Below are 11,832 nucleotides of genomic sequence, written 5' to 3'. Positions count from 1 at the left end.
ATCTAATCAACCTATCAGTATCTTTTGGAGTGTGGGAGGAAACTGGAGGACCCGGAGGGAACCCATGCAAACATGAAGAGAACATACAAATTCTTTGCAGATGTTGACCTGGAGTGACTTGAACCGAGGATGTCTGCTGTAAGGCTGTAATGCTAACCACTGCATCTATGTATGGTTATGTTTTATACTACCTATTTTAATAAAAGATTTACAGGATGCAACTCTGTACAGTATGAGTAATTTCATATATGTACACAGTGACTGCACCAGCAGAATAGTGAGTGCTGCTCTACAGCATAATACAGGGTGTAGCTATAAATCATACTACATTGATACCAATATAACATTTTGATTTATGCTGCCATTGTATTCCACAGTCAGTCTACATGTGATCTACACTACAGTGTTCTGTAGATTATATTTATAGTATATTATATTCTAGAAAGCTTCACCGACTAACATGTACAAACAACTTCAAGCCCTTTATTTTCAGGAACTGTAATCCTCTCTAATGTATATAACTCACGTGTTCCCAAGCCAAGAAGCATTTACCATGAGTGTAATATCTGTCTCTCTGGTCTCTGTATCTCAGGTCTAAGCTTGTATCCTAAAGAAAGGGTGAATCAGCATTGAGACTCTGCCCTCAAGACCTATGCAGGGAAAACACAACCTTCTACTTACAAATTTGTATAGGTTTTATAAAGTTTTCATACATTTAAAAAAATTAAAACCTCCTGTACAAATTTTTTTGGGGGGATTTAGCCGTCTTCTGGCGCTAGTAACTTTTTTATCCTTTGGTGTACAGAGCTTTGGGAGGTGTTGTTTTTTGTGGATTTTGATGGCATTCACAATGCTATCATTTTTAAGACTGAATGACCTTTTGATCACTTTTATAGAATTTTTTTTTTTAAATGGCAAAAAAGTGGCATTTTCAACTTTGGGCGCGATTTTCCGTTACGGGGTTAAAAGCAGTGAAAAACCGTTATTATATTTTTATAGATCGGGCATTTTTGGACGTGTCGATACCTAATGTGTTTATGATTTTTACTGTTTATTTATATTTATATCAGTTCTAGTGAAAGGGGGGTGATTTGAGTTTTTAGGTTTTTTTTATGTTTTATTATATTAGCGTACTTTAACCCTAGGTTGTCTGTATGATTAGATACCTGCCTAACTGACAATAACTGACCATACAGAAAGGCAGGGCCGCCGATAGGGCAGTACAACTGGTACTGCCCTATGGGGCCCGGACTCTAAGACACTAGGGGGGGGGGGCCCGGCCGGTGGGCCGCAGACTGTGCGGTCTGTGCTGCACACAGCTCCGATGCGGTCGAGTTCCCAACTCTCCCATGACGGCGCGGCCCCCGGAGCTCTCACCTCTGCGCGGCCCCGGCGCTCTCACCCCTGCGCGGCCCCGGCGCTCTCACCCCTGCGCGGCCCCGGCGCTCTCACCCCTGCGCGGCCCCGGCTCTCTCACGCCTGCACGGCCCCGGAGCTCCCGGCGGTGGCCGCGTGGTCCCGGCGCCCGATGCCTGCTTCCTGCTCCTGTGCTCGCCTGCACCTGAGATGGCGCGTTCCCGCGGCTGCTGAACACGGTAAGTTCCTCTGTGTGTGTGTGTATGTCTGTCGGTCGGTACTGGGGTGGGGGTAGGCCCTATTTCTATCCTGGGGTGGGAGGTGAGGGCCTATTTCTATCCTGGGGTGGGGGGTGAGGCCCTATTTCTATCCTAGGGTGGGGGATGAGGCCCTATTTCTATCCTGGGGTGGGGGATGAGGCCCTATTTCTATCCTGGGGTGGGGGGTGAGGCCCTAATTCTATCCTAGGGTGGGGGATGAGGCCCTATTTCTATCCTGGGGTGGGGGTAGGCCCTATTTCTATTCTGGGGTGGGGGATGAGGCCCTATTTCTATCCTGGGGTGGGGGATGAGGCCCTTTTTCTATCGTGGGGGTGGGGGATGAGGCCCTTTTTCTATCCTGGGGTGGGGGATGAGGCCCTATTTCTATCCTGGGGTGGGGGGGGGGGCCCTATTTCTATCCTGGGGTGGGGGATGAGGCCCTTTTTCTATCCTGGGGTGGGGGATGAGGCCCTTTTTCTATCGTGGGGGTGGGGGATGAGGCCCTTTTTCTATCCTGGGGTGGGGGATGAGGCCCTATTTCTATCCTGGGGTGGGGGGGGAGGCCCTGTCTCTATAGTATATAGTCTTTATACAGCGGCAGTACACAGCCATACATGGAGCTACAGGGGCAGTACACAACCATACATGGTGCTACAGCAGCAGTACACAGCCATACATGGAGCTACAGCCGCAGTACACATTTGTTATATTTGTTATATGTTGTCTGTTAAACACTTTTATATGTTTACTGTTCACCATGCTTTAGTTTTTGATGCCATATTTGCACTATAATAAATATACTTGACCAAAAGTATGACTCCTATTGGCAATCTACCAGAAGAGTGTGCCTTGTCGTAGCAACAGGCCTCAAACCCTGTTTGTGAAAGGTCACTGCGGGGGGCAGGAGGCTTGTTCGGTTTTGGGGTGTGTTGGGGCCCAGACACTTTTGCTGTATGGGGCCCCGAATTTCCTGATGGTTGCCCTGGGTGGGGGTAGGCCCTATTTCTATCCTGGGGTGGGGGATGAGGCCCTATTTCTATCCTGGGGTGGGGGATGAGGCCCTTTTTCTATCCTGGGGTGGGGGATGAGGCCCTATTTCTATCCTGGGGTGGGGGATGAGGCCCTATTTCTATCCTGGGGTGGGGGATGAGACCCTTTTTCTATCCTGGGGTGGGGGATGAGGCCCTTTTTCTATCGTGGGGGTGGGGGATGAGGCCCTTTTTCTATCCTGGGGTGGGGGATGAGGCCCTTTTTCTATCCTGGGGTGGGGGATGAGGCCCTATTTCTATCCTAGGGTGGGGGATGAGGCCCTATTTCTATCCTGGGGTGGGGGATGAGGCCCTATTTCTATCCTGGGGTGGGGGATGAGGCCCTATTTCTATCCTGGGGTGGGGGATGAGGCCCTATTTCTATCCTGGGGTGGGGGTAGGCCCTATTTCTATCCTGGGGTGGGGGATGAGGCCCTATTTCTATCCTGGGGTGGGGGATGAGGCCCTTTTTCTATCGTGGGGGTGGGGGATGAGGCCCTTTTTCTATCCTGGGGTGGGGGATGAGGCCCTATTTCTATCCTGGGGTGGGGGGGGAGGCCCTATTTCTATCCTGGGGTGGGGGATGAGGCCCTTTTTCTATCCTGGGGTGGGGGATGAGGCCCTTTTTCTATCGTGGGGGTGGGGGATGAGGCCCTTTTTCTATCCTGGGGTGGGGGATGAGGCCCTATTTCTATCCTGGGGTGGGGGGGGAGGCCCTGTCTCTATAGTATATAGTCTTTATACAGCGGCAGTACACAGCCATACATGGAGCTACAGGGGCAGTACACAACCATACATGGTGCTACAGCAGCAGTACACAGCCATACATGGAGCTACAGCCGCAGTACACATTTGTTATATTTGTTATATGTTGTCTGTTAAACACTTTTATATGTTTACTGTTCACCATGCTTTAGTTTTTGATGCCATATTTGCACTATAATAAATATACTTGACCAAAAGTATGACTCCTATTGGCAATCTACCAGAAGAGTGTGCCTTGTCGTAGCAACAGGCCTCAAACCCTGTTTGTGAAAGGTCACTGCGGGGGGCAGGAGGCTTGTTCGGTTTTGGGGTGTGTTGGGGCCCAGACACTTTTGCTGTATGGGGCCCCGAATTTCCTGATGGCTGCCCTGCAGAAAGGGGTGCATAAATTGGAGGTTAGAAAAAGAAGAGGGCTGCAGAGAGGGCACTTAATTAATCAAGGTTAAAATGGTTTGGGGACAACCAAATGAGGCTAAAGGAAATAGAGTCCTAACTGTTTTTTCAGTATCACCCAAAGAGGGCCCTCATGGTTGCGGTGACATTTTGGCACCAAAACGCCACAAGGATCAAATGTAAGAGCACTTATAGAAAAAGCTATCATTCTGTTGGCTATGGTAGTGCCGTGGAGGATTTTTAATAAGTTGCAAAAAAAGTCAAAAGACAAAGCCACAGCCATCAGCTATATGTAAACTCTATGCAATTTTTTAACATAAAGTAACTGGCACTATTTATTCAAAAGTCTAAAAACCTGGGCATAGAAGAAGAAGAACACTGCTGCTAGATTTTCTAAAGTGATAACGCCACAATGATCAATCTGACAGCCAGAGGAGCAACCATGATGCAAACTATAGTTTATAAATCTGTAGAAAATGCTTCCCCATCAACAAGCAATGGACACACAGGGCTCATTTAGTGAGGGTCGCGCTGCTCACTGTCGTCGGACTTTGCACCTTTTTCAGGGATTGCACGGCTTGGACAGGTATTTAACAGGTGTCTGTGCTGGGATTTGGCACACGCAATTATTTTTTGGCGCAACTGCACTGGCTTCCATGTGACACAAATTGGGGGGGAGGGCTGGCCATCGGACTATCCGACTGATTCAGAATGAGTACAGGATTTAACTTTCAAATTGTGTCACAAGCATTTAAAAGATGGTGAACTCTGTCGGTCCTATGCGAGGAAGCAACACATGCAGGATATCAGGCGCACAATCTTAGTTAATCGCGGCACAGTGCATTATTGTCGGACAATGCACTTTGGGTGAACTCCAGCGGCCGGGTAAGTAAATGTGCCCCACATTGTTTAATGCTTTATTTTATTTAACTTCATCAAGTAGGTCACCATATGTGTTGTCTTTTATAGAACTAAAAAGAAAATATAGAAAAGATTAATGATAAAGCAGATAAAAGCTCATTATTTCACGGTGTCTAAGTGATCAGATTAATTCTTAGCATGTAAGTTCTCAAAAACACAACCTTGCATTTTGTTTCTCATCATTTCCTTATTATCTCTCATATTCAAACTTAGTACAAATGTACTAAGGACACTACAAGCTTTTATAATAATACTACTTTTTCTTATAGCATGCAATAAATATCATACTTTCAGAGTTAGTAAGGGAATTCTCAACTGTTTTAATCTGATCCTGGATGGTAAACCCTTCCCCAGTGAGAGCCTTCCTAACAATATCCTCATTGTATTTTAATACATTGAGTTTCTCCTCCCCAACTTTTATATATGTTGCATTTAATGCCCCAAATAACAGGAGGTGTCCTCCAGTTTTTAGCAGCCTTAAGAACTTCCTGAGATATCTTTTGTAATCCTTCTCGTCTTTGCTGATAACATCCAAAAGACCAGCACTGATGACAGCATCTGCTGGAGGCAAGGTTATTGGCTCTGTCATATTTTCCTTCTCAAGGTCACTTTTTAAAACACTTTGAATTGCTGGTTTCTGTTTTTCATCCTTATATTCACTAAGAAAAAATTAAAACAAAAAAGAACTGTCTTAGTTAGCATAAAAAAGGATGGCAAAAAAATTACAAAAATAACTAATATTTCACCTGTTTCCTTCTTTCTGTACATAAGGCTTTCCTGTGTCCACCAATGTTTTCATCTCCACGAAATCTCTGTCTCTGACTTTCAAAATGACAGTGTCTTTAAAATACTTACTAGCAGAGGACAAGTAATCAACTTGGGAACCGATGCTGAGATCAATCAGGAGATCTTTTTTACCATGATCTAAAAAAGAAAGTTTAAGTTTTTGATAAATAAAAAAAATATATTTGAAAACATTATGGAATATATAATTATCAAAGGGCAAAGTTTTAGTATTTTCAATACACAGTAGGAAAATAAATAGCAGAAACTTAAAAATAGCTGTATTACTAACTATTACTAGTACTTCTAATATTATAAAAGAGGAGAGTCTCCAGGATCCTTAAGCATCTAACTGATTTTGAGAGGGTTGGGTTCCCTCAGGGTGCAAAGTCATTGGGGTACATTTACTTACCCGGTCCCTGCGCGAGCCACGATCTGGACTGTCCGACGAGGGTGAACTTTGCTGTGATTCAAGCTGTGCGCCCCATACCCAGCATGTGTTGCTGCCCGCTTAGGTCCGCCGGAGTTCACCATCTTCCTCCCGGTGTATGTAAGTGCATTTAATGTGACACTTAATAAAATGGTAAATCCCGCACGTAGTCCGAATCCGTCGGATGGTCCGTCGTCCCGCCCATTGATTTGTATCGCATGAAAGCCGGCGTGATTGAGACATAATCCGATCGTGTGTGACACAATCCCTGGCGCAATCCTCGAAAAGTCGGAAAATGCGGCCGCGGTACCCTTAGTAAATAAGCCCCATTGTGTGGGATGTAGTGGCGGCTAATAGGTCTGCCTATGCTATATAAAAAAACAATATTAACAATAATTTAAAAAATTATTCCCAAAAGATTTGAAAATTAAATGAAACCAACACATATTGCGTATAGCCTTGTCCATACAAACACTACTCATACAAGCATCATTTTATTTGTCCTATGCTGCAAACACCATGATTGGAAGAGTGACTGATAAGAAAAAAAGTACATATTTTCCCCAAAATGAAACTCTACAGTTACCCCTCTAATAAAAAAGAGAGAGTTCTTGAACAGCAGTAAGACACATATAAACAATAATTGAGCAGCAGCAGAAGAAAAACTATATAAATTTGGCATTGCTCTCTTTGTAGATGAAAAAAACATTTAAATGGGTAAAAATATTTGTAGGCAATAAGGAAAAATTACTTTGCCATTTTGTGGTAAAACAGGCTTGTCATACAGTGATTTAAGGAAAACCATCTGAAATCAAGTTTGATAAACCATGGACACTTACTCATAGATCTAGCATAATTTTAAAAGTTGATTGTAGAAGCCAGTAGGCCATGGATAACAAATATATAAAAATGACCACAGTCACTATGCTTGGATCTATGAGTAAGTGTCCCTGGTTTATCATACTTGAATTTGATGCTAGATTTCCTTAAAAGTAATACAGATCACAGCTCAAACTATTAATCCCTTAAGGACACAGCCATTTTGTAGCTTAAAGTGTAACCGTCATTTCAAAAAACTTTTGATATGTTGTAGGACTGGTAATTTGAAGCACTTTTGCAATTGGATTAGTTACCCGAATCTTGCTCCTTCCTCTTGTATTCTGCAGACTTCCCCTAGATGGCAGTCACTGCTCAGATAGCTGTTACTATGGACATTCTGTCTTCATAAAGAAGACTATGGGCAGGAGACACGCCCCCATCCCCCTGCACACAGCTGTCACCTCATGGCTCAGTGCTGCAGCAGTCAGGAGATAGATAGATAGATAGATAGATAGATAGATAGATAGATAGATAGATAGGAGATAGATGAATAGGAGAGAGATAGATATGAGATAGATGAATAGGAGATAGATATATAGATAGATAGTCAGATAGATAGATAGATAGATAGATAGGAGATAGATAGATAGATAGATAGATAGATAGGAGATAGATAGATAGATAGATAGATAGATAGGAGATAGATAGATAGATAGATACATAGATAGATAGATGATAGATAGATATGAGTGATAGATAGATAGATAGATAGATAGGTAGATAGATATGGGATAGATAGATAGATAGATAGATAGATAGATAGATAGATAGATAAATAGATAGATAGATAGATAGATAGATATGGGATATATAGATAGAAAGATAGATAGATAGATATGAGTGATAGATAGATATACAGATAGATAGATAGATGTAAGATAGCTCTGGTGTCATTGGTCAGCAGCAGGCACTTGTGATGAGGTGACAGGAGGCAGGCCCCGCCCCTCCATCTTGCTGATTGTAGGTTTTTGAGAGCTGGAAACCCTGGTTGCTATGGGCCAAAAGAGGTACTAAATGAGGACCGAGAGGGAAAATACTTTGAGGAATGATTCCCAGGGACACCAGGAGCAGAATTATGACATGCGTAGTTTTATATGGTTATAACTTTTGAACTCTGTTACTTATCAAAGCGATTCTGAGAAAGTTTTTTCTTCACATGTTGTACTTCATTTTAGTTGTAAATTTTGGCTGATAAGTTTTGCGTTTATTTACAAAAAAAAAAATGAAAAAATTATGAATTTTTTGAAAAATTTGCTATTTTTGAAATTCGAAATCATCACGTTTTCAGGCAAATAGATCTTACCACCTAAATAACTTGCTGAATTACATTTCCCATATATCTACTTTACATTTTCATAATTTTTGAAATGTTTGGATAATTTATTTTGATGTCACGTGGCTTACAAATCGAAAATCGCTTTTCTGGATTTTCAGAATTGACTATTTTGGGGATAAATACAGTTTTGAAAGAAATTTTACACATTTAAGATCAAAACCCCCCTTTATAATCAACCCATTTTAAAATCTGCACCCCTCAAACTATCAGAAACAGCTTTTAGGAAGATTGTTAACCCCTTGAGATCTTCATAGTAATTACATCAAAATGGAGGTGAAATTTAGAATGGTCAAATTGTGTTAGTTATACGTTCATTTAGCCCTAAAATGTACACATTTCCAAAAGATAAAAAGAGAAAACCCACCATACAATTTGTTATGAAATTTCTCCCGAGTACAGAGACCCCCCACATGTGGACGTGACTTTTTTTTATGGGCGCACGGCGAGGCGCAGAAGGGAAGAAGGGGCCTGCAGCTGCCAGGATTTTAGTTTTCTCATTGGCCCCTTTTGTAGGCTATAAAATTTTTGCTTTTTCATTATTGGGGACATGTGACAGCATTTTTTTGATGGACGAGATGCTTTTTCCAGTGTTACCATTTTGGGGTTTGTATCACCTATTGTTGAAAATTTAGGAACTTTTTTTGAGGTCACTATAAGAAAAGCATCAATTCTGAACTGGATTTTTTACTTTTTTTTTGTGTTTGTCGTACAGCCTAATTATCATGGTATCTTTATTCTATGGGTCGATACAATAATGGGGATACCAGACTTGAGTATTTTTTCTTATGTTTTACTAAATTTGCTAAATAAAACCCTAATGTTTGCATTGCCGTTTTCCAAGTGGCATAACGTCTTTGCTTTTTTGGCGACGGAGCTGGTTGATGGCTTGTTTTTGATGGACATATTTTAATTTGCAACAGTATCATTTTGGAGTACATTTGTTCTGTTGGCATTTTTTGTGGGATTCAATAGGTAAAAATCATATTATTTGGCAAGTTTTAAATTTGTTTTACGGCGTTCATCGTACGCATTCAATAATTATTTAATTTTGTTCTACGGGTTGTTACGGACGCGGTGATACTATATATGTGGGGTTTGTGTTATGATTTAGACTTTTTTGGTTTATATGTCTCTTTATATGTTTTGGGACTTATGGGCATTTTTATTGACTTATAAACTTATTTCTTATTGAATAACATTTTTTTTACTTTTTTACTTGTTCTACCGTGGGACATGAACAAGCAATCATCTGATTGCTTGTTCATGATAATATCCTGCAATACTGAAGTATTGCAGGGTATTAGCAGTGTCAGCCTATGCATATGCATAGGCTGACACTGTGCCTTTAAGATGACGTCAGAGACGCCATCTTAAAGGCACTGCCTTCAGGCATCTCTGGGCTCCCGATTGGACCCCAGAGATGCCATAGCAACGATTGGCGACCCCACAAACGGCGCAGGGGGGCGATCGTGGGGGAAAAATCCCCGGAAGGCAGGTTATGTGCCAGTGTTTGGTGTATTAAATTTGCATCAACTATAGGAAAGTGAAATGGACATTTAAAGAGGACCTGTCACCTAAAATTTCGGCACTGGGATCTGCTTACTAAAGTAAGCAGCTCCTAGTGCTTGAACAAATGCAGCAGTGTTAGAAGGATAGCGCTACCGTACAATGTAATTGGCGGACAGCTCGCAAAGCTGTCCGATGTATTCATGAGGGGGCGAGGATGGGGCGTGGTTAGGGGCGGTGACTGCCGCATGACGCGCGGCAGTCACCGCCGGCCTATGGAGCAAGCGGGGTGGTCCGGGGTAGAGACAGCAGACCGGTCCTTTGCAAGCGGTCCGATGAGTACATTGTACCCCGCCGCAGTGTTAGATAGCGTTACCGGAGATTTCCGGTAACGCTATCCTTCCAACACTGCAGCGTTTTTTCAACCACTAGGAGCTGCTTACTTTAGTCAGCAGCTCCTAGTGCTGAAATTTTAGGTGACAGGTCCTCTTTAAGGCCAGACAGACCTGACCAAGCTCTTCTGTGTGCAATTATTCACTAAAATCTTTGAAACATTTTAATAGTCAGGTAGATGGAAAATGATGTATGTCACCAGACGTGTCTGCAGTAACCTGGGTTCCACCTGTTTCAGAATGAAAGAAACAACTACTGTATGTTGTGTGTACCAGACTCCATGAACCCGGTGTTATACACATTCCAAGACACTTAACTGGTGACAGCAAAAACAAAAATAAATAAAGTGTCCCATGTAGATCTGGATCTTGGACAAAATGCAACATACAACAAGCAGGCCCGTCAAATATTATAATATTCATAGTAGAATTTCCTTGTATTGCAGACGGAGTGGAAATTAATATAATTGTGTATTTCCTGTTAAGAGGGGATATGTTTTATTAGACATACCGTAGTTGTTTCAGGGCAATGTTTTGCAATCTTTTTAGACTCTGGGAACCTCTGATACTAATTTAAGCTATGGGCACAGCATGATGTCTCTAGGGATGAGCAAATCTATTCGTTGGTTTGTCGATTCAGTACAAATGTGCAATTTTTCAGGCACCAGATTGAATCTAGCTAAAAATGAAGTCTAGCTAATACTGCACTTCATCCCAGAGCTTAGAGATGGGGATGGGTGTGGGAAAAATTTTTAAAAAGTAACAAAAATAAAAACCAGATATTTATGAAAAATCTGTGTTTAAGAGGACAAGGTTGGGGAGACATATACCAATTTAAAGGACAATTAAAGCAAAATTGGTTTGGACCAATTTGCTTTGGACCCAAAGTGAATCTTAGGTCTGAATTTTGGATGATTTTCAAACAGAGTATTTTGCCTTATACGAGTCGTATTATCACTGACCCAGTACATAGTGTCTCTTATGGTCTCTAAACAGAATAATGCCCTCTTATGAACATCACACAATATAACATCTACTGAGTATCCAGTTAAAGTATATTTTCTATTGCATCTCCTAAAGCCCCACAAATAATATCATGGGGCCAAAGTGTCCCCAACAGTGGAGTTGTACCATAAAATAGAAAAGAAGTACTTGCCAGGTCCCTTTTCATGGATAGAAGTTACACAAACTTCTTACACCACAAATAGCAGCACAAATAACAACATTTTTTTCCATTCTTATTTTTGTCAACATATCATTGAAAAAACAAAGAAACCTTAACAAAGATCATTTTGGGTTTACCTGAAAAATAGTCATCCAGATGTAGTGTGAGATCAAAGTCATATAGTTGAAAGGGCTTTTGCATTCTGGAATCCATCTAATCTTGTGTCTCAGACAAGGTAACATGTGGCTTCTAAATAGTCTTTATATAAATAGCCAGATGAATGTAAATTATATCACATGAGTTATTCATAAATCCGGCATGTGAACTCAAGCAAAGAAGCCTCAAACGAATCTGTTAAGGCTTTGTTTGTTTTGTTTATGTTTTTTTAACCACTTAGCCCCTTGGACGCAGCCTGTTTGTACGTTAAGGTTCAGTCCTTTTTTTTTAAATTTGTCCAGTGTCTCTTCCTGTGGTAATAACTTTTCAAAGCTTTAAGATATCCCTGTGATTTTGAGAATATTTTCTCATGAGACATTGCAGTTTATGTTAGTAGTGTCATTTTGGTGATCTGTTTGTTTTTGGGGGCAACAATTCAATAATTTAGGAAAAATTTGAAAA

At 41.6% G+C, this 11,832-nt stretch overlaps 1 protein-coding gene across 1 annotated transcript; it reads right to left on the bottom strand.

Annotated features, from left to right (window-relative positions):
* Positions 1-4,713: 4,713 nt before the first annotated feature.
* Positions 4,714-11,470, bottom strand: LOC140065762 (nicotinamide N-methyltransferase-like). The gene is made up of 3 exons (XM_072113330.1): positions 11,352-11,470; positions 5,470-5,647; positions 4,714-5,382 (listed from the first exon to the last, which is right to left on the bottom strand). Exons 1-3 carry the CDS (start codon positions 11,425-11,427, stop codon positions 4,977-4,979), a joined length of 660 nt encoding a protein of 219 aa, XP_071969431.1. The 5' UTR covers positions 11,428-11,470; the 3' UTR covers positions 4,714-4,976.
* Positions 11,471-11,832: the final 362 nt, after the last annotated feature.

The sequence above is a fragment of the Engystomops pustulosus genome, chromosome 6, assembly GCF_040894005.1.
Source record: "Engystomops pustulosus chromosome 6, aEngPut4.maternal, whole genome shotgun sequence".
Lineage (NCBI taxonomy): Eukaryota > Metazoa > Chordata > Amphibia > Anura > Leptodactylidae > Engystomops > Engystomops pustulosus.
This window is presented reverse-complemented; position numbering and strand designations above follow the sequence as displayed.

Excerpts from the sequence above, each read along its gene's own strand:
- LOC140065762 (XM_072113330.1), bottom strand. The coding sequence starts at position 11,427 with ATGGATTCCAGAATGCAAAAGCCCTTTCAACTATATGACTTTGATCTC. Across the intron at positions 5,648-11,351 it reads TCTGGATGACTATTTTTCAG|ATCATGGTAAAAAAGATCTC; the intron begins GTAAACCCAAAA and ends TTTCTTTTTTAG. Across the intron at positions 5,383-5,469 it reads GTACAGAAAGAAGGAAACAG|TGAATATAAGGATGAAAAAC; the intron begins GTGAAATATTAG and ends ATTTTTTCTTAG.